Source organism: Protopterus annectens, chromosome 1.part0 (genome assembly GCF_019279795.1).
Source record: "Protopterus annectens isolate FY-2018-M chromosome 1.part0, PAN1.0, whole genome shotgun sequence".
In the NCBI taxonomy this organism is placed as follows: Eukaryota; Metazoa; Chordata; order Ceratodontiformes; family Protopteridae; genus Protopterus; species Protopterus annectens.
In genome coordinates, this window is record NC_056725.1 from 1,901,468,472 (window position 1) to 1,901,492,721 (window position 24,250).

General features: G+C 38.7%; 1 protein-coding gene across 1 annotated transcript in view; it reads right to left on the bottom strand.

Annotated features, from left to right (window-relative positions):
• MYO15A (myosin XVA) overlaps window positions 1-24,250 on the bottom strand; it is a 1,299,796-nt gene that overhangs the window by 671,811 nt on the left and 603,735 nt on the right. The window contains exons 35-36 of the mRNA XM_044070057.1: window positions 17,416-17,477; window positions 1,013-1,186 (exon numbers count right to left, since the gene is read on the bottom strand). Coding sequence (XP_043925992.1) covers window positions 1,013-1,186; window positions 17,416-17,477 — 236 coding nt within the window. The remainder of the gene's footprint in view (window positions 1-1,012; window positions 1,187-17,415; window positions 17,478-24,250) is intronic.

The window sequence follows — 24,250 nt, forward strand, 5'->3', positions numbered from 1 at the left end:
TCTTTATCTAGGTCCATGACCTTTAGGTAGTGATCGAAAGGACAAAACTGTGGATAGAACAGAAATAAATCTCTATCAGAGGAATAATTTGACATGCTACTTAAATGTTGTTTATGATACTGTGCATGAATAATTATGGTACTGTCATCATTCCAGTCCATTAACACCTCTAATGATATCACCAGTGTTTCTGTAATCCAGGATGAAGAAGTTAATAAGTTTTAACAATGTGTTCAACACTTTTGTGCTCCATAATGGCAAAGTAAATTATCCCACTGATCTGATATTATCTCTTCTCCAAATCATAATGGTAAAGGTAGCAAGTTCCAATGAGGAGATCAGTGCTTCTCTGTTCATGATAGCAGATCAACATAAAAGCCAGAGACGTTGCATTTCATCCAGCTGTGCGCAGTGGAATGATCACCGACAGCTTCATCTCCACAAGTAAGCAAGAAGCAAGGTGAAATTAAATGATAACCAACAGCTCTTTAGGAGCATGGTAGGATGAGGGAAATATAGGATACTGGAGCTAGTATACAACACTACCAGGATAATGAAAGGACTAATCTGCCATTTCAATGTTTATGTTACCAGGTAAATTTTTTACATAGATGCTTATTGTATTACTGGCATAGGGCTAGGGTAATTAAATAAAACAATGTTAGTTTAGCTTTGCTTTTCTTTCCAAGTACTAAAATTAGGTTACTGAATTTCACTAGCACTCAGCTTCTGTTATACATTTCTAAACTGGATGACTTGTTATATTCTGACGAATGAATCAATAAATGACTAACTCAGTACATATCTTGATAAAGTGCTGTCAGAGAATAATCAAGTAACTCACCTGAGCTGACACTGGTTCCATAGGCTTTGGTTCAGTAGGAGGTACTGTCTGGTTTGAGGCTGCGGTTTATCAAGTAACTCACCTGAGCTGACACTGGTTCCGGCTCGGTTTTTGGTTTAGTAGAGGGTACTGTGTGTCTGGTTTGAGGTTTATAATCAAGTAACTCACCTGAGCTGACACTGGTTCCATAGGCTTTGGTTCAGTAGGAGGTACTGTCTGGTTTGAGGCTGCGGTTTTTGGGGATCCTTTGACTGAAGGCTTTGGAATGGTGACTGGAGTCGTACTAGAGGGGTTGTTCATTTGCTGTTGCAAAGCCATGGCTTGCATGGTCATCTGTTGAGCCTGTGAACCAAACAAGATATGTATTAAAAGCCTCTTTCTTCTCAGGGGACTTGGTTGACATATATTAACAAACCAAGCAGTTTATCAACTAAAACATGTATTGCCTGTCCTGTTTACTTAAAGCTTGGCAAAGCTTGCTTGTAAATTACACCAGGCTCTGATCGTCAGCTGCTATGTGTCAATCAATGTATGTAAATTAAGTGTTTCTCTTCAGCATGACTGCAGCAGGAGGTGCTCTCTCACATTTTTAATGCTTACCATTTAATCTGAATTAAAACATACAGATCTAGTGTAATGTATTGTACACAAGCACACACACATGTCTGTTCCACTCCCTCATTTTTCTGCATATTCATTTATTTGTTGACCAGAGGTGGACTGGTCAGTTTGCCCCTTTTCATCTGTGACCAGGCCCATAAATGAAGATGAGCAAGAAATACAAAAATCATAGTACATGTAATGGAGACTAAACTACTGAAGGCAAGCATGAACATAGTACAATTCTTGGTGCTGTTCAGATATACCATGCATAACATTGTAATCGTATAAGCCATATATACATTATATTATGAACAGAATGTGTAACATTTTTAGATGTATTCAATTGAATACCCATTCTAACATTTTTAATTTCTCCAAGTCTTCTGGGATTCTAATACCATGATGGGAATGGACCCCATTCCTAAGTCAAAGTACGATTAAAGTTCATGAAATTAGTATTGTTTCACTCTTTGATGTTAGCCAAAAGTGCTCTTCGCAGCACCTGCAATGTGCCCAGTAATGACACCTTCTGCAATTTGTACAGTGTTACATGAATTGGTAGCATATCTAAATACGATTGTAAATTCTTTTTTATAAGACCAGTTGCACCTACTACTATTGGAACTGTCTAGGTATCTTTCTTACACATGGTTCTTCTTTCTGCCTGCAGATCAAGGTATTTTATGACTTTGTGTCTCTCTGTACGCAAGACACTATAGTCACTAGGTGTGGCAATTTCAGTGATCAATGCCACTTTTGTCTTCTTTTCTTGGACCACTATATCCGGTTTTCTAGCATCTATCTTTTGAACTGTTGGTATTGGGTGATCCCATGTGATATAAACTTCATCATTTTCTATGATTCTTTGTGGCTCATGTTTCCAGTGTTTTTCAGCCACTTCGATACCATAATGTTTGCGCAATCTCCAGTGTAACAGTCTCGCCACATTATTATGCCTTTCAGTATACAGTCCCTCTGCTATTAGTGCATCACAACCAGCAACAAGGTGTGTGACTGTTTCCAATTCAGTTTTACAAAACCTACATATGTCTGTTTCTCCCACATGTTCAATGGACTTTGTAAACCAGCGTGTACGTAGCCCACTATCTTGGGCTGCCAGTATTAACCTTTCATTTGTTGATGTGAATTCACCTCTCCTTAACCATTCCTGCGTTTGTTCTTGATCAACATGAGACTCTTCCAGAAGTTTTCTATACTTGCAACTATATTTATGTTTTTTTCACATTTCTTGCCTTCTCATCTGGTCCTTCATTTTATATTCTTTCTTTTGTTTTTTTAGCACATTCAGTTGCTGCCTGGTTTTTATCCACTTCTGGTTTGATTTCCATTCCTGCTTGACGTCTATATGCTTCTGCTAAATTAAGCAAAGATCTTATCTTAGATTTATTCTCCTCATGTTTCAAAACTTTCAGTACATTTGGATCTTGTGAGGTCAGCAAATATGTGTGGAGTCCCACGATTGCAGATCTATACATGTAATCAATTTCAAGGAGGCCCATCCCTCCTTCGGAATGGAGAATATATAATCTTGGTATACACTGATTTTTATAAATCATTTGGTAAACATGAAGCATCCTTCTTGTTATAATATCCAGTCTATCCAACAGTTTTTGGGGCCAGTCAATCACTCCAAAACTATAATTTAGGACAGGAAGAGCAAATTGAATTATAGCTTGGATCTTGTTCCTAGATGTCAATGCTGTTTTCAGGATTAATTTAAGTCTTCTAAAGTACTCCTTACTGAGTTTTATTCACATTTGTTCATGCTTTATTGCTGATCCTTCATCAATTCCCAAGTATTTATACACCCCCTCTTGCTCAAGTTCTTTTATATCACATTCTTGTCCCAAACTGATGTTTTCCTGGTGCTGCAGTTTTACTTTTTTAAAGATTGCTTTTGCACATTTATCAAGACTAAATGACATTCCAATATCATCTGAAAAAGTTTTGACAACTTGCAACTATGCTTTCAGTTCCTCATCTGATGAGCTATACAGTTTTAAATCATCAACAAAGAGAAGATGAGAAGTCATTAGACTTTATTGTTTTCTAGGAGCCAAATTGTAGCCATAGCCTAAGCTGTTAAGTAAACAGCTTCATGGATTAATGGCAAGGCAAAATAGCAACAGTAACAAAGAGACACCTTGGAATATCCCCCTTTGAATTTTTATCCCTGGGATAATAATCTGTCCTTTATCATGGCTTAATTGCAAAGTTGTCTGCCACTGTTTCATGGTTATTGTAATGTAGTCAGTCAATGTAGGGTGTATCTTATACATTTTAAGCACTCTTTTATCCATGAATGTGGGATACAATCAAATGCTTTTTTGTAGTCAATCCATGGCATACTTAGATTCTTCCCCTTTTTACAGTTCTCCACTATAACTGTGTTTAACAACAAATGATCCTTTGTTCCATATGACTTTCTTTTATTGCCTTTTTGTTCTACTGCCATAATTGAGTTTTCTTCTAAATGACTATAAACTCTGTCGACGTCAATTCCTGTGTATAGTTTATACGTCGTTGGAAGACAGGTTATTGTTCTATAACTTTTAGGGTAGCTTGCAGTTTCATTCTTAAGTAAGAGCATTGTTTTTCCTGTTGTTAACCAGTGCGGCGTGTGTTTGGGGTGTGCATATAAATAGTTCTTATGCATGGCTAAATCCTCATATCCTGTACCTTTAAACTTTTTATTCTTTCTTTTACTTCTTCTATCCATTTAGCATCTTTGCTATGTTCCACATGATCTTCATAGATACTCCTCCAAAATGTATCTACTTCCTCTTTTTTTTTTGCAGTCTTTCAATTCCTTTTACCTTATTTCCCAATTCTCTATAAAACCTTTTTAGGTCATCAATAAATTGCTTATTTTGTGCTTTTCCCTTATATTTATCTTCATATCTTTTAAGTCTTTCCACCTGTCTTGAAATTTTTATTTTGTTATCTCCAGTAGTGCATAATAGATCCTGGTCTGTTCTACTACTGCACATTTCTTTGATCACATCTATCTTTCTTAGTATTTTTGTTGATCTATTCCCTCTTCTATAATCTTCTAACAATGACACCTCTTGTCTTAGCTGCTTTATAGTTTTCTCACCTTGATATTTCCATGACGATATTCGCTTTCGCCCCCTCTTTTCCTTCGCTACCCTGTGTTCCTGTGGTAGAACTTTATCAGTTATGAATTTAGCAGCACAGTAATATATTCTGTTTACTTCTGTTATATCGCATGGATCTCTATGGACAGTCCTAATTATTGTGTTCATTTGTTTTATCAAGCTTCGGACTTTTGGGGTTTTATTAACCTTCTGCAGTCTATTTCTCTCATTGATCTTGATATATCTGTTTTTGTCTATTAAATCAAGCAACTCTTCTCTTAACTCATTTTCTTCCATACTGAGGGCACATCCCTTGTTTTCCGTTTCCTGCAAGCATTCTATAGAAAGTTCTATAGCATCTTCCTGTGGCACATTCTCCAATTTCATCCTGTCATCTGTTCTGTCATATGGGAACTCACTGGCCTATCACTCCTCAACATTGACTGCATCAGAGTTTCCACAGTTTCCTGTTCCTTTCCTTGCTGTCTAGCTTCAAATGAATGTTTATACTGGTTTCCTGTGGAAGGCTCCAAAATATCTTGATATGGCACTTGACCAATTGCTTCCTGTTCTACAGGTTTCCCCTTAATTTGGATATTCATTGCTTTATCCTGTTGTGGTGCTTTCTGTATTCAGTTCATTACACTGAATCCTTCTCTTTGCAGCTGTTCCATAGCCTCAGTTTCTATTACTTTGACTTCTCCATTACTAATCTCTTTTTCTGCTTTTCCTCTTAGTCTTCTTATTTTTTGTATTGTAAAGTTTTCCATATCCAGATTCCTTTCCCTATATTTTTCTTCAAATATCTTTGGTGCTGCTCTTTTTGTATTGGTTAGTTTTGCTTTCTCCTTTGTATAAATATTACACCATATTAAATCTCTTTTCCTTTCCCCTGTCCATATTTCTTCTTCACATGTCTCCTGATCTTCTTGCTTTTCCTTATTCTGGGGACTCACTCCATCATGCTGTGATGTAGTCAGTTTTAGACCTTCTACATTAAATCCTTCACTTTGCAGGCACTCCATAACTTCTATTTCTTTAACTTCTGCTTTACTAATCGTCTTTTCTACATTACATCTTTGTGCTATTAATCTTTTTACTGTGAAATTTTCCATGTCTGGATGCCTTTGCCTGTATTTCTCTTCAAATATCTTTGAGACTGCCTTCTCTATATTAATTAACTTGGCTTTCTCCTTTGCATAAATATTGCACCATATCATATCTCTCTTTCCCATGTCCATATTTCTTTTTTATATTTTTCAAATATCTCTAAGTTTTGTTGCTTATATTTTCTCACTTCCTCAGATGTTTCTTTTTCCAAAGAGGTCAAAATGTCTTGATCTATATACTGTTTTTCAAAAGTCTGTTGTATTAATGAACACAAATTTTTATATGAAGCTTGTGACAGTTTTTCCTACGGAAGTATTTTTCTTTCCTCTAATTTCTCTCTTAATCGTTTTGTATATCTTGTGTCTGGAAATTCTGGGCTTTTTACATAATAGTAACAATACATAATGTCTTTCATATCCTCAATCGTCCATTCTATCATCTTTATGGCTCTTCTTTGGCCAATCAATTTTTGTCGTTTTTGTGGACTACTACTTCCTTCTACAATTGGGGGGGGGGGCACCCCCCCTGATCCTAGCCTGGCCCCATTGCAGGAATGTTTCCGTATTTTGAGGATTCTACACTGTCATTTTTTCCAGTCTTGGCACCAGTGCGCCTACCAGGATTGGGCACTTTTTTACCTGGGTCTTGTGTACCCAGCTATCTTTTTTTGTTTTTGATTTACTTCTGTCCATGATATATGCTATATAAATACAGTCTATATATCAGTGTCGCCGTGGTGAGATTTTGTGAAAAACTGGGTCCATCTTGCGAAGGTACTCACCAAGACTTGAGGATGACTTCAATTTCATCACTACTACTCTCCTTTACTTGCTGACTTTTCATCTCTCCATCAGGACATTCTAACTGTATAGGCATTATGGTACTAATAAATGGTTATTAGTTTATGTTATTAATACCTTGTACAAGTTCAGTTTTCTATGAGCCATTATATTTTTCACTGTTTCACACAGGCTCATCATCATTCGGAACATGGAAAAAGGATGTCCCCTAACTGTATGCCTGGACTTTGCATCTGTTGCTACATTGATTATAACAGTCTCAAGCACACATTTCTGTTGTCACACATTTTGGATCTAATAAACCTCTTTCTCTATGGGGAGAAGTTAGTTTAACATGCACTGCCCTATACATCAGCGTCTTAAAATCTGAGCTTATGGTTTGTCTGTCAATATAAATGATTAAGGCTATGGGTTGTTACTGAATGTCATCTGGTAGTCTCTGGTTTGGGTCCCTTGACCTCTCTTTGACTGCTGTGTGTCATTGAGTAAGTCACTTAACCATACAGTGCTTCTAGGCTGATTAGTGCTCTACTACTATTAACAAGCACAAATAAATAAAATAGTGCTCTCCAGGAAAACGGGATTGCTAAACCCAGATGAGGGTGAGTAAATACTTCAAGTGGAACAGTTTAGGTATCCTGACATCTTGGTGCAGCAGTGGCAGTTCTGGAAATGTTGTACTAAACCAAGATGGAAAAGCAAGAGCTGACTCACAGGATGAAGCTCTCAACTTACTACTCAGTCTATGGTTATGAGTTTTGTCTATTTTAATATTTTTACTGAATTGTTATAAGCAGTGAAATATAAACTGTATGCAGTCCAACCAGTGCATTATTATGTCTAATAAAATTTTCTAAGCCCACAGCAATGTTTTAGCTACATGGCCATTCCATGAACAACATTTTGTAATTTTTGTGGTCCCTGCTTCCTGATTCCCCTCATGCTTCCTCCCGTCTTGTCTTACTTCTCGCAAAATCTATTACCCCCATGGCTCTCCATCCCACTCATTTTTCATGTGATTCCATCTTCTTCTTTCCTGTTCCTGGTGTCTCCCCCCCCCCCCACCAATACTTGGATTGGCTGACCCTTCCCCACCTCCTTCTTTCCCTGTCAGGGCTGTTTACTGCCATGGCCCAGGATTTCCAAACTTAGATCCATTTTCAGAATGTATCTGTCATCTACCACCCCTGACATGAATGTTTTTTCCCTTATGCCTTTCTGAATTTCAGTTCTTTGACCACTCTCTGTACTGTGCTTGTGTTTGTTGGTGCTGTATCTGGTCCTTTATCTCTTATGAACTTCTTTCAGTGTGATGCTGTATGGTGTTTGAGTCCTCTCCACATTATTAGCATTTGGCTTCTTATTTGTAGGTCAACCCTCCCTTATTTCTCACTTATTCCCAGTGGGCATAATTTCCAGGACTTTGAGCAAGTAGTCCCCATAACTTTTCCCATTCCTTGATTATGTTTTCTTGGGTCTGCTTTGCTTGGTCGAAAGCCCATATACTCAAATGTTATTTTCGCAAGATGAAAATAACAAAAATTGAAATCCAGAACCATGCAGTTTTTCCCAGGGGAAGTAAACACTTGCCCAACTTGGGGAAATATGCCCTTTTCCCCTTTGTAGTGCAGTCTTGGAGTTGGCATATATTATAGGTTAGGTTCATAGATTAGTACTAGGCTAACTGCCCTTGCAAGCCATTTTAAGCCTAGCCAATTATCCCCTGTGAGATTCAAACCCTGTTCCTTGTGTTTGTAAGGCAAACACCTTAACCATCAGGCCACCCTCCTAACCCTGGTATAGCTCTCAAAATTGCATGCCTCTACCCTTTCCTTCCTTCTGTCCTTTATAAAAGCTTCCAGTGATGGACGCTTTCATTTCTCATATAAGCCTGTTGCAGGCTTTCTGGATATCCTTTATCCACGACAGTAGGGGTAGATATGATCCTTATCATATAGGTCACCCTCAGCCTCACTAACATTTTGTCCCATTGAGCCACCACTCTAGTGATGATGCCTTCTATTTCCACTAGCTAATTTTTGTTCCATCATTGTTTAATGGTTTTCCACACTTCCAGACTATGATATCTTGCCCCAGTTTAGTTTTGTAGGCCTACACCCCCAACATTCTTTGGTGACCTATCCTTTGCCCTAGCTTGATCTGCACTGTCCAGGTAGTATTTGAAGCTCACTCCCTTGAATTATTCAAAGCACTTGAGTACTGCCACTGCTTTACTCTTTACGTCCTTTGCCAGTAAAATACAGTCCTCTGCATACAGTAGAAATCTGGATTTCTCCTTTCCATCCTGTTCACTTTATTCTACAACTGCTCTGGACACTGCCTCCCTTACCAAAATGAGTAGTCTTGGTGACTGGGAAACTTCTGACTCAAGTATTTTTAAATGTTTGTTTTGTTTCTGAAGTTACCATCAGCTTTTGATCTCCAGTATAGGGCCTTGTTCAGCCTGCTAAAAACTGCGGCCTGTCCCTTCTCTTTTTAGTACTTTTTGGAGAAAGCTTCACTCCAGGAAATCAAATGCCATCCTAATGCTAAATAAAATTCCTTCCACTTAGTTTCTTCCTGTCACATATGTTCCTTAAGTCTGGTACCTCCCACCAGCTGTCTACAGACATTCTGCCTTTGATGAAATGCACTTGGCCGTTACGAGTTATCGTTGGGAGTGTTTTTTTCTTCATGCCTCAGAGCCAAGAATTTCATGGATATTATGTCATTAGTTTTGAAGAGGGATAGATCTGTGGCCTTACTGTTGTTCTTTGTTAGTAATTTCACCCTTTCTTCCCTCATGTTATCTGGCATTTTCCTATCAACTTCACATTTATTCATCATTTCTGATATTTCCTCTCAAACTATTTCCTCCATAATTTGATAGAACTCCATGGGGAATCCATCAGATCTGAATGCTTCTCCTTCCTTCTTGCATTTCATTGCATTACTTATTTCCCTTGCTGATACTAATATGGCTAAGACTACTTTATCATCTTCCTGCATTTTCTCTAACTCCAATGAAACTCGTTTTCGTCATCCTTTTATGTCTCCAAAAATCCCTCTATTTCTATTTATATCTTTCTTGTCATCTGTCCACCCAAGCATGTTACATTTTCTCTTTATTCACTTATTTTTTCCACTATTTATACTATTTTTCAACCATTACTTTCTGATTCCATTTTTTTATGTTTGTTTATCTGTGTTCCCACCCACCCACTTTAATTCCATCTCATCTCCAGTCCTCTTTGGTTATGACTGCTTTCCTTCTGCCAAACTACAACTGGTGTTTGGTCTGATACATTCCTTGTCTCTACAGTATTTCTTATTACATCATTCAGGTCAGTTCTTCTGTGCAGTAAGCAGTCTGTCTGTCCTAGTCTCCCTTTCTCTTCAAAGAAATTATATTGTCTTTTAGGTTTTTGTTCCTTTACTTCCATTTTTTCTGCCCAATCTATCTTTGATGTTTCCTTAATCAGCTCCTAGTGCCTCCATACCTTATATTCATTCTTTCTTCCTTTTCTGTTCAGGTGGTCTTCCAAGGCCAGATTTAGAATGATTACCTTTTTGAGACTCCCTCCTATTCTGGTCCACATTTTGCAGATGGTTTGGAAAAAATCCCCTTGGTTGGGTCCATATACATTCCCTGTTTTCCATTTGATCCTCTCTGTCACTCTTGCTGAGATGATTTGGCTTTCCTTCCCGCTTCTTTTTGCCTGTTTGCCGGGGATTCTTCTGAAGATGACTACTAGTTTCCTCCCACATATGATCAGCTATTGCCTTTGTGAAATCCTCTTTCTCCAGCTTACCTTCCCGCTAAGCATTGACTTAGGTCTGTTGCAGTAAACCTATATCTGTCTCTATTCCTAATAGACCTCCTTCATTCTAAGTCATATTTTCCATGTCTATGCCCTGTAACCTGCACTTCTGTAGCTATTCCCTTGGCTAGATGGCTCCTTCCACCCACCTATTGCACATACTCACTGCTTGTAAGTCCAGCATTGACTTCTAGCTATCAGTCTTTTGTTTCTTTTTGCTGAATTTGCGTCTCCATATTCCAGTTTCCTTTTAAGTTTCTCCCTTATATTCTGCATGGGTGTCCATTACAAGTCCCCCTAAATGGATCCCTAGCTATAATCTCTCTTCATTCCTTCCCTCCTTCCTCTGAGGGTTGTCTTCTCCTTCAACACCCTTATTATTCTCCCTTCGCTTCCTTTTTTTCTCTCTCCCTCCTGCTTCATTTTTCCCAGCTTCTTGTGATCCTTCACTTTTCTTCTTAGCCTTTTGTAGTGCCTTATATTGTTTTGAATGGTGCCCCTTCCTTACTTCTTTTTGTGCCTACACTTCTGTTGCTCACCCCTTGCTCGCCTCTCTCCAGTTAACCTAAGTATTTGTCTGCTGCAGGCATTCCTTTTGTTGTAGTATTTCTATTCCTTTTTTACTTTGTTTGTCCAATTTTAACTGCTTGAGACCCTCCATTTCTGACTTCTCTCATTTGGTTGTGATGCCCCTGCTATGTTAATATCTTCTTGTATCATTATAGTTGTTATCCTGCTGTCAGCACCTCTTCCCCTTACCCTTCCTGCTATTTCTTCTTTTCTTCTGATGCTGTGTTGCATGGCTTGATCTCTCCTCCTCACTTTCTGTTCCCCATCCTGCATTACTTGTGTGATTTGCATGCAGGTGCCCCTTTTTCTGCACCTCTCAGTTCTTCTCTGAATCATAGGTTCATAGGTTCATAGGTAGGTACTAGGCTATTGACCCTAGGGCCTATATATACCGAGCCAAAAAGGTACCCTTGCTTTTGCCACCCAGGAAAATTATTTTCCTTTTCAGGAATGACTTCTGCATTTTCATAGCACTGCTAGACACTCAGGTATAAAGGCTGAGTCACACCTATAGTAAGCAACTGTCTCCTCACATTTTGATGTTTTCTTTATATGTCTTTCACTTATCTTAAGACCTTCTGGAATTTTCTTCCATTTTCAGTAGCTGTACCCTATCTTCTTTCTGCTCCAGTGCCCATCTTTTTCTTTTCCTAGAGTGACCCCCCCATGCACAGCCTATGACCTTGAAGATCTAGAAAGGACTTTTGCCTTCCTCTGGTTACATTCCTTTTGTACTGCTTCTTTACTTTAAATCTTGTGTTCCCATACCTTGAGTGTTCACCCACTCCTTCTTATGTTCACTTATTGCTTTAGTTCATTTCTCCACCCTTCTTGACTGTTCTCCATTCTCCCTTATGGAACTTTAAACATACACGTGTTTTAGGTTTGTGTTATTTTGGCTGTAACCTCACAGTGTACTCAGTTATCCATGGTCATACCCAAAGAGGCCATCCCCCTGACAATCTGTGGTTCCTCTGCTGTTGCCACTTGAAAACTTTTCCTATCCCTTTGCACATGCATTATGGCTTTTTTTTGTACATTTTCATGAAATGTTGCATTACAGGACCATTTCCAGAACTGCTTTACTGACAGTCACATTTGCTCATTTATATAGAGTCTCCAGTCCCATACTTCATCTCTCATACTTTGCACAGCACATTAGTTTTGATTTTTATTTAATAGTCTTTGCAGTGTGTGCCTACTTTGTTATGAGAAGCAGTCTTGTCTTCTTGTTGTCCTGAAGCCATGTTGGAATTGTCATAGCATAGCTTTTATAGTAGGTTGCTTCAAGATGCTTGCCATTACATTCTTACCTAGCATGGTAGGCCCACTTCCTCCAGCCCAGCCCTGAATGCTTTATCCTGCCTCTGTCAGTATTTTCAGCTGCTTCTATGATACTGCAAGACTGAGTATTCTTCCACTTACTTTCTTCCTCATCTGACCATCCCGATCAGGTGTTACATTGTCTTTCTTGTGTCCATTTCAAACTATTGCAACTCCATTTCTGCTTGGTCTTCTTTACACTGGTTTCCTGGCCTGCATGCTACACATAGACATTGCAGCTGCAGCTGATACTGCAGTTTCTTCCATCTTGATCTGTCATTTATGCATTGAAGCTGCCTTTTATGTGTATAACTTAAAATCTGCATCTGTCATGCAGATCCGAGTCTGGCCTTTTCTTTGTTTCTTTCTCTGTCTTACTCAGTCTCTTCCTCATCTTCCCTTGCAGTCTCTTCCTTGCTCTGGTCTTGTTTCTGTGATCACTTTGTTACGGGAGGATTAGATTACTTTCTGCACAGAACAACTGGAGATTGTGTCCTTCCAGAAAGTTGACTCTTTGAGCTTGGTGTCTAGCACTTTCTGTCTTAGAAAGCCCCAGGCTTTTCTCAGGCTAGACAAACTACACTGCTTGCTTTTAGCATATATAATGCTTTTTTTATGGGAAAACACGCTTTATTTGGGAGTCTACTTTTCTGCATTACACTCAGGGCATAAAACATTTTCTTTTACATAGTAAAGGCAGTGAATAATCAGGGATGAGTTTAAGCTATCCATCAAGATCATACATTTTCCCTTCTTTCCAGTGTCAATTATTTTGTGATGAATGAATGCGGCTGGCAGAGGACATGGCATAGGGCCCTTTTATGTCCTTGTTCCATTCCTGTGTGAATTCTGTCCTGGATGCATGGGTTCCAGTATGACTTTATTAAGGAAACATATTAGCTGTCTGTTGCCAATCCTATCACTTATTCCTATAGTCTGGAGGATTCTCCTCCTGAACATCCACATTAGGCAGATGGGAGTGTGAGGGAATCAAACCCTGGACCAAAGAAAGCAACTTGTTAACTGCTCATAGCCTTAATCCTCTGTGTTAATTGCCAGTTATGTTATTTGGATGTTAGCAAGGGTGGCCTTGATCTCACAGTCATGCAATCATTTTCACTAGACTCAAAAAAGTCCCATCTGTAGTCATGAGTTTTGGGTATTGCATGAAAGAATGAGATCATAGATACAAGTGGCAGAAATAAGGTTCAGTTACAAGATAGATTGGTTCAGTCTCAGAGAGAGAAAGTGATGAACTTGGCAATCTAGTAGGACATCAAATTACAGCAACTGCTTCTTGGTGTTGAGAGGAGTTAGTTTAAGGGATTTGGGCAAGATGCATCCAGGACAACTTTCACAGAAGGTGTACCAGGCACAGCTCACTGGGAACAGGGCTCAGGACAGACCCAGGACAAGAAGGAATTAAAGGTTTCAGTTTGCTTGGGAATGCCTGGAAATCCCGTAGCAAGAACATGAGATTGTTGCGATGAATAAGGTAGTCTGATTCACCATGCTTAGCTTGCTACCACTGCACCCCTCAATAGGGCAAGTAGTTTAGAAAATGGTGACGGAGATGAGACAGTATTAACTTGGATGATAGATACATTTTTTTTAAAGAAGCATTTTTATCGAATTATCACTTATGACATAGGCAGTCATACATTTATATATTTGAAAGCAAACCTTATTGACACATTTTCACTTGCAAACATTGTACATCACATATAACCTTCTATTTAGTTATTAACTGTCAAACATTACATAGCTCATTCAATTCTTGCCTTCCCTTAAACCTCATTCCTCCTCAATAACATTATATGTATATTCACTACTTCAAGTATGGCTGGTTTGACTTTGATTTCAATTTTCTAGTAAGTGCTTTTTTTGGCAGCCATCAGAATTAAACTCAGCAACACCTTATAATGTCTATGCAGTTCTGATTCTGTATCACAGCTCAAAAATGTACTTCCTTGATTACACCAGTTTGCTCAACCAGTATTTCTAACAAAGTAATTTGCAGGGTATTAACATGGATACACTTGATACTACTGTGTTTTGTGTTTCTAAGTTCAAGTCTGATCACTTCTATATTTTCCCCACTTCTCACAATATTGTGTCATTGATTTTACTGAAGGAGTGAGAGGTTTATATATAAGATAAACTGATAAGGAGGTAAAAACTGTTGCCAAAAACCTCACATACATATTCAGATATCAAGGGTGTTGGTGGGTGGGGAGTTGAAGGGTGGAGAAGTGTCACCTTCTAACTTCTGAGATTTTCTACTTCCTGAACATTAACAGCAACATTTCATGCAGCCATCAGTATTAAGACATGCTCTGCCGAGCTCTCATCAGTCTGTATAAGTAATCAGCTGACCTCTAAGCTACATCTGGTAGATAGTCAAACACAGTTGCAGGTAGATGACTAAATGTTTTACTTTATATTGCTTAGCTTTCGCAGTTCAGAGTGTGACATGGAGTTAATGTCACTTGTTTTTACAAACCGTAGAAACTGCCATGGCTATATACAGTAAACGAGCCTTAGTTAAGTGATATGTTAACTCCAGCCTGCTGACATAGTTGTAGTGTTGCTGCACATAGGATGCCTGTGGCTGGGTACAGGACTAGAGAGGGTTACTTGAACAGCACCATGGGGAAGGATATCTGAATCCCAGCAATACAGTAAAATGGATTGTTTTTCCAGGACCATCAATGGTCACATCATTTACAGTGCATTACTGCCATCTCAATGAGCAGTGGGGACAGAGTGTGGCTGGAACTGCCTAAACTTGCATAAAGAGCTGAAGGAAGGCACATTAGATCCCTTGGTGTATGCTTTGATAATTACCTCTGCAATGGCAATTGTAGGCAGTTCCTGTAGCAGGGACCATTTCAACTTGAGAAGGAAACTTACTATGGAATATTAAGAATGAGTCATGGAACCTGTGTAGTTTTCACTTATTAAAAGCGGTACTTAATTAATTAGCATTTTAACTCATTACTCCTTCTTCAAAATCAATGTGTTGTCTCAACGAACAGAAATACACCTGTGGGGTAATGGACTGTTCCCCATTCCATGACATGATGACAAGGCTGTGGTGTGCAGAAAGATTATGGAGGTGGGACATTCACTTCACAGGTCCATAGTCAGAAAAAGTGAGCCTAGAACTAGTCCACAGCTTGCAATCTGACAGTCTCTTCATGGAGAGGCAACTTACTCCCTAACGGCTGAAGGGTAGAAGATGGGTCTGTTTGTAGAGGACAGCTGATGATCAGGGAAAGACAGACAGAGAGCCAAAAAAGGGTGATATCCAGTGATACTGGGTGGAACTATATGTTCTGCTTCTACGGTGCCACCCTGTGCTACTGTAAAGGTGATTGCAAACCTTCAATAGTTATCCCCAGCACAGAGAGCCAGACCACCTCCATCCCTCCAGGATGGGCAAGCAGATGTTTACCACTTGAACCCTTCCTGGCATCCAACCCCCAAGCACCCATGCCACTAAATGAACACGGGTCACCTGGGTCATATTCAGGGCACAGAGAGAAGTCTTGAATGCATGTAGAAGATTGCTGCTTTCCATGATTTTACAAGTTGTCTTAACCTCAGTCTGTTATATTTTCTGTGTTTTTCAAGGTCATGTAAGGAAGGTTCACTTGAATGTAAGGAGACGTGTGTGTGTGTGTGTGTGTGTGTGTGTGTGTGTGTGTGTGTGTATGTGTCATGAATTTAAGATGCATATGGACTACCTCACTGAACAAACTTTCAGCAAAGTACAGTCAGTTGAGACTGACAGGGGAAAACAAGCAAGTTACAAAAGTTTTTTACATGGGTAAACTCCCCTATACTGTCATGGTAAGGGCTTTGACCCATGTACACGCCTAATTAATATAATTAACTCCATGTTCAGTGAAATATGTGGTGAGTTATAGCACCACAAGGGCTTTGACCCAGCACACACCTAATTAATAAAATTAACTCTATGTTCAATGAAATGTGATGAGTTATGGCAATCTGGGCAGCTGTCTCTTCAGTCTGAATGATACAACCGCATGTGTTTCCTCAGTATAAATCCCTTGTACAATAATCTACCATTTCTGAAAACATATGCAGAGTGAATGACTTCCGCAGAAAAGCTTCTTTCTCCCAGTGTGGTATTAAGACCGTTGAAAGTTTGAAGATTCCTCTGAAAGGAAAAGTTTCAAAGATTATGCAAACATTATGCAAACATACTGTCCAGTAGAGTTACCCAAATGTAATTTGTTGCAGCAAAAAGTTAATTATCCAAACATTTAGCAGATCAGCTACCTTACATTTAGTTGCTCACAAAATACATGATCTACAATGATAAACTCACAGTTTTTGATACAGCAGGTAGTAGAAACCATACTCACTCTTGTAACTTTGCTGCATACTGCTGCAATCTAATGCTAAAGACTCACTTTGAGTACCACCCCCCACTTTGATAGGCTGCATTTTTTTTTTCTTTCACATCTGCACATTTGGGTAAGTGCAGCTCTTTTTACAGACACAGATCAGTTTAAGGAATGATTTGTTATACACTCAGTTTACCTGGCTTAGACATCACAAAGCTAGTTTAGAAGCACAGTAGCTCAAGAAGTAACTGTGGGCTATTAAGTGATATTTGATGGCCAATGCATTGTTCTGTCTATGGCAGTACTAATTAACCATTTCCTATCCCAAACATTACCGTATATATGTCACTTGTACAGTAGTTTCATTTCATGCATGATGTGTTAATTTCCAAGTTTATAGTATTAAATCCAGCTCAGGAAAGAGTGAGCACACACACACACACACACACACACACACACACACACACACACACACACACACACACACACACACACACACACACACACACACACACACACACACACACACACACACACACACACACACACACACACACACACACACACACACACACACACACACACACACACACACACACACACACACACACACACAGACACACTCACACACACACACACACACACACACACACACACACACACACACACACACACACACACACACACACACACACACACACACACACACACACACACACACACACACACACACACTCACACAAAGCCTGTGCTGCCAGCAGCAGAATATGATGTAGTACGATCATTATTTAGACAGCATTTTCATTACAACTTTTTTATTTTCATCAAAGTATAAAAAAATGTACTAACCAGGAAATAGGCTTGTTGGTTAATGAAAGCTTGTTGCTGTGCTAGAATGGACTGATCAAGACCTGGGAATGAGATGTGAAATGATAAAGTGTTAGCAAACGAGACAAAGTCAGGAGGGCATACACTATTCAGTGCGACAGTTTCTTCTATAGCACTTTAATTAATCTTTTATGCACACTGTATGAGAAATGACCAGGTATCCATCACCTTGCAGACAATGTTAGTTTCCTTACTCTTCACTGGTCAACAGTTAACTGTGACAATGTCTACTGAACCAAGGTCATCCCACGTATAACACAACTGCGTGCTGATGTGTGAATATAGTTATCTTTCTGTAATTTCATTTTTACTTCGCTGTCCCTCTAGCTATATATTATACTGCTAAAAGTCATCCTCTGCTGCTGGGCCAGGATACATTTCACTTCATTCATTTTCTAAAATGATAACTTCAGACATAGATCTTTAATGTGACTTTAATGTGACTCATTGGCTTTAACTTTGAAAGATTCACCTGTGTGCCAACCCTTCCACTGGGCTATTGAAGGAGTTAGTGTAGGGGGATTTGTAAGATCAGTTACCCACTCTGCACCCTTTGCAACAAAACACTAGTACGCAATATGACACAGTGCATAGATAATGAGTTTATAATCTCATTACAAATCTAGCTGGCAGTTTTCATCCAGTGTTATACAATGTAATGCAACTGTATACTTTTATATTTTGAGTTACATTTGTGCAGCTTCAATTAGTACTTGCTAAATAACATGATGACGTTTCCTTCCCACTAGGAGAGATGTTGTTGCGAACCTCTCCTCACCTATTCCTGGATAACCTCAATAATTCCCAAATTTCTTCCTTTATTTCCAGCTGCTACTTTGGTGAAAGCTGGCTAGCATTTTTTTAACCTTGTGCTGTAGTTTACCACTCGCATGTCTAAACTGTCTGCTTAACCTCTTTCCTGATAGCAGCCTATATTTACTGAAATACTTCTCTGTAATCACTTTTTTGTTAAATAACTGAGCAATACCATGTTTTGGTGTAGATAACTCCTACATTAATCACAATCCAGACATTATATATTGCTATTATACAATGACATAATTTAAAAAAAATAAGGTACTATTTTCAAAGTTTTAAAATAATGTTACATTCCAGTTGATCATTTTTAGTTAAGGTTGGGGATGATACAGTGGATAGTGATGTTGCCTCACATTAGCTCACAGCAAGAGGTTCACCTGTGCAATTCTTGGCTAGGGTTTCTTCTGTCTAGAGTCTGCATGTCCTCCCTGTGTTTGTGTGGGTTTCCTCTGGGTGCTTAATTTTTCTCCCACATTCCAAAGACATGCAGTAGGTGGATTGGACACTCTAAATTGGCCATAGGTGTGAGTGTGTGTGTGAGTGTGTAGTATGGAAGAACTGCCGTGACAGGGCAAACCACCTGGCGGTGTAAACCTTCACTCTAGATAATTGTCACTGTTGAAGTGACACCCTGTCCCCATGTGTAAAAATGGGAAAAGGGGGTTGTGGATGGATGAATGGAAGGAATGTGATATTTGCAAATATGGGTATGTGCTGCCCTTTACTTACAGTGAAATTAAGTTTGTTAGGCTGTAGTTCTTAACTGAAGGTTTCTTAAAGCTGAATATATCTTTGTGAGGCTACAGTGGATACAGCTGCAGAGATGCACCTGTGCCATTGCTTCATGAGTTATATTCCAAAGTGAAAACGGAAAAAACCTCTTTGGGGTGTGTGCGTGTGTGTGTGTGTGTGTGTGTGTGTGTGTGTGTGTGTGTGTGTGTGTGTGTGTGCATATGTATATATATATATATATATATATATATATATATATGTATATACATGGATTCACTTTATATCCTCGAAATACTGAAATGTTAAAATTCAGTATTTTGAGGCTATAAAGTTGAAATCTAACAACAAGGAAAACTCAGAAGTGCGAAATTCAAAATCTTACACACTGGAGATTTTGAATTTCAGACTCCACACACACACACACACACACACACACACACACACACACACACACACACACACACACACACACACACACACAAACCCAAGCTCTCTACTATATAAAAGCAGGGGGGCTGCACCCCCACACCTACCCTACTTAAAAATTCTCACTCCGAGGTCGCATTACATACAAACACACACAAAACACCACTACACAAGCTACATTCTCCTCGCACACACACATCACAGCAATAAAACACACTGACACACACCACAGCCCCTACCCAAAACCCTTAATGCATACACACTTACCTGTATCCATAACCACAGTGAAACCTCATAAATGCAAAATTCAAAACCTCCGGTATTTGAGGTTTTGAATGTCGCGCTTCTGAGGTTTTGCTCTTGTCAGGATTCCACTTTATGTGCTCGAAATACTGAATTTCGATATTTCAGTATTTTGAGCTTCTGAAGTGAATCCATATATATATATATATGTATATATATGTATATATATATATATATATATATATACACACACACACACACAGTGGATATAAAATGTTAAAATGCCAGGTTTTTCTGATATAAAAAAATGAGACCACAATAAATCATTTCAAAACTTTTCTCACTTTTAATGTGACCTATAACCTTTACAATTTAATTGAAAAACAAATCTGTTAGGGGAAAAAATATAAAAAATAAAAAAATGTACAATACGCCGGTTGCATAAGTGTGCACGCCCTTAAACTTATACTTTGTTGTGTGTGCACACCCTTAAACTAATACTTTGTTGAAGCACCTTTTGATTTAATTACAGCATTCAGTCTTCTTGGGTACACACCTGCCATCCATTAAAGAGACTCTGATTAACCCCAAATGATCAGCTGTCCTAGTAGGATTTTTCTGACATTTACTCAATTGCCTGCTACAGCAAAAGTCATGGTTCGCAGACAGCTTACAAAGCATCAAAGGGATCTTATTGTTGAAAGGTATCAGTCAGGAGAAGGGTACAAAAAAATTCCACAGCATTGGATATACCATGGTACACAGTGAAGACAGTCATCAAAAAGTGGAGAAAATATAGGACAACAGTGATTTGCAAAGAACTGGATGTCCCTCCAAAATTGATGAAAAGACAAGCCAAAAAACTGGTCAGGGAGGCTGCCAAGAGACCTACAGCAACACCGAAGGAGCTGCAGGAGTTTTTGGCAAGTACTGGTTGTGTACTACATGTGAGAACAATCTCCGGTATTCTCCATATGTCTGGACTATGGGGTATGGTTGCAAGATGGAAGCCTTTTCTAACACAGAAAAACATCCAGGTCCAGCTAAAATTTGCAGAACAATACATCAAGTCTCCCAAAAGCATGTGGGAAAATGTGTTATGGTCTGATGAGACCAAGGTTGAACATTTTGGCCACAATTCCAAAAAGTACGTTTGGCGCAGAAACAACACTTCGCATCACCAAAAGAACACTATCCCCAAGGTTCAGCATGGTGGTGCCAGTATCATGTTTTGGGGTTGCTTTTCTTCAGCTGGAACCGGGGCTTTAGTCAAGGTGGAGGGAATTATGAACAGTTCCAAATACCAGTCACTTTTGACCCAAAACCTTCAGGCATTTGCTGGAAAGATGAAGATGAAAAGGAATTTTACTTTTCAACATGACAATGACCCCAAGCCTACATCCAAATCAACAAAAGAATGGCTTCACCAGAAGAAAATTAAAGTTTTGGAATGGCCCAGCCAGAGCACAGACCTAAATCCAATGGAAAATCTGTGGAGTGACCTGAAGAGGGCTGTGCACAAGAGATGCCCTCGCAATCTAACAGATTTGGAATACTTTTGTAAGGAAGAGTGGGCAAATATTGCCAAGTCTGGATGTGCCATGCTGATAGACTCATACCCTAGAAGACTGGATGCTGTCATTAAATCAAAAGGTGCTTCAATAAAGTATTAGTTTTAGGGTGTACACACTTATGCAACCAGCTTTTTGTATGTTTTTTTATTTTTTATATTTTTCCCCCAACAGATTTGTTTGTTTTTCAATTGAAGTGTACAAGTTATAGGTCACATTAAACGTGGGAAAAGTTTTGAAATGATTTATTGTGGTCTCATTTTTTTATCGCAAAAAACTGGCATTTTAACAGGGGTGTGTACACTGTTTTATATCCACTGTATATAGACCGCAGTGGTGCAGCAGTTAGCATTGTTGCCTCACAGTAAGAGGTTCGATTCTCAGCTGTAGCTCCTTCTGTGTTGAGTCTGCATGTCCTCCCCGTGGTCGAGTGACATTAAAGACATGTAGGTAGGTGCATGCATGAATGCATGTGTCTTCTTTGAAGGTTGGGCGTCGGGTTGGCAACTCAGTACAGTAAAAATCCACTGCCAGTCATTAGCAGATGGGAGTTCCGCTGTGGCGACCCCTAACCGGGAAAAGCCAAAAGACATTAATTTTACTATATATATATATATATATATATATATATATATGTGTGTGTGTGTGTGTGTGTGTATGTGTTATTTTATTTATTTATTTTACATTTGTTTACTGAGAAAGTCCAAATGGACAAGATGTCCTTTTTCAGCGGAGGCCCAGGGAGAAAAGCTCCACATTTATAAATAACAGTACGATACATGTACAATGTACACATACAAATGTTGATTCAATCTCAAATACAAAACAAAATGAAAAATACATGTTATACATTTCACTAATACAATCATATAATTTGGGTAGGAATAAAAAGAACAGCAGTACTGTGATGGAGGGTAAAAAAAAAAACAAGCAAGTTAAGTATACATATGCTTAGTAAGGTATACTATTCATATACAAACATAACAGGTTGTGTTATTTTAGCTGCATTAAGACCTGCATTAAGACATCTATTTCCTAACCAAGATTTGTGCAAGAGCAGGTCCAGAATTCATAGGTGTGAGTTTTTTTTTAAGTTGGAAGTGTTAGTAGTTGTTCTAATATTTAATGGCAGGGAATTTGAAGGTTTGGCTATACAGTTTGAGTAAAGTAAAACACCAACTGCATTGTTAGGTTTGGATATATTTAAGAAGGATTTGTTAGGGGAATGGAATACCTTGTTATTGGAGTAGTGTATTAGTAGATTTTGAAGTACTGGTGTTTTTTCTGGCTGATTTAGTATTCGATGGATGAAGGTGAGTTGATTTCATAGTTCTAGCCACAATAGTTGTTTTAAAAGCCAATCAAGGATGGGATCTGAAATTTGTCACTGTGGAAAATTTTGCGATTTTATTATAGCAGATTTTGAGCTTTGCTAGGTCAGATTTCTTAATGTTTTTAAGAATTTCTGAGGCGTATAGTAGCGCAGAGATAAGATGAGTTCTTGGCACAGTGGCCTTTGAAGATTTGTTTAGAAAGTGCCAGTTGTTGTACAGGATTCCTATTTTTTGTGAACTTTTTTATTGTCTATGATATATTTATGTTGAATTTCATATTATGATCAATGACCACTCCAAGTAATTTTGTTTGGGAAACTGGAGAAATAATTCTATGGCTTGATGATGATATACTGAATGGTGGGTGGGGGTCTGCAGCTCTAGTTGGATAGAAGTGTACGAGTTTTGTTTTGTTTGGGTTAAGTATAAGTTGTGCATTGTTTAGCCAGGATTCCATTGCACTGAATGACTGCTGGGTGATTTTTTGGAGTTTTTGTAGTGTTGGGGTGGCACAAATCATGGTGGAATCATTTACATGTTGAACTATGGAGGCAAGTGAGCTGGCAAAATGAAGATTGTTAGTAAAGATAATAAAAAGGAGAGGGCGCAGAATAGATCCATCTGGTACTCCCAAGGTTTAAGGCAGTAGTGAAGAGAGATGTTGTTACCATTTTACAGCTTGCTGGCACCAGTTATATATTGCTGGAACTAAGTAAGTGCAGAATGGCTAAGTTTAAGTTCCAAAAGTTTAGATAAGAGTTTAGAATGAGAGACAGTATCAAAAGCTTTGGAAATATCAGGAACGATAGAGGAAACTAAATTGTCATCATTGAGATGGTGGTTAGTAATGTTAATAAAGTTAAGGGCAATGGTGATACTATGATTACAGTGGAAACCATGCTGAGTATTAGCTAGAAGATTGTTGGTTATTAGATTAAGATTTGTGAATGGCTGCACCTCCCACTTATTTTAGATAATGGTGGTAGTATAACTATTGGCTCGTAATCTGATAATTCTGTCGAGTTTCAACCTTATGTGATACTTTCCAAATTTTAGGGACTCACTGTTCTGAAATTAATTGGTTTATTAATATGGATGCTGGATAGGATATTGCTTCTGCAGCTATTTTTAGATATTCGGTAGGTAGATAGTCAGCAGCAAGTGTAATAGGTTTAAGCCTTACGCGATATTTAAATATGGTGTTTATTGGGAAAGGTTGGAAAGAGAAGTTATTGGGATCAAGCTTAGTTAGTCTGGGTAGGGGAAGAGCAATTATAGTTTGTGAGGGCTAGTATGGATTCAGTGAAGTATCTGAAATTGTGAGGTTATGCTGTCTTTAGTACTGGTTCAGTTTTGGCTAAGCAAGTTAAACAGCCTTCACTTAACACTGATGAAGGCTGCTTAACTTGACTTAACACTGATGAAGGCTGCTTAACTTGACTTAACTCTGATGAAGGCTGCTTAACTTGCTTAGCTGAAACTGGTTTGTTACTGCTCCATTTATATATGCTTTAATAAAGTATTTCTATACCACAGTCTGCTGGCCTTTGTGCTTTTTGCTATGGCCAGAAGTGCCAGACAGTAGGCTCTAGGCACTACCAACTGCTGTATTCTCTCACCTTCTAGCCCTCCCTCAGGGGTCCACTCTCTATACAATAACCCTTTGTTGCA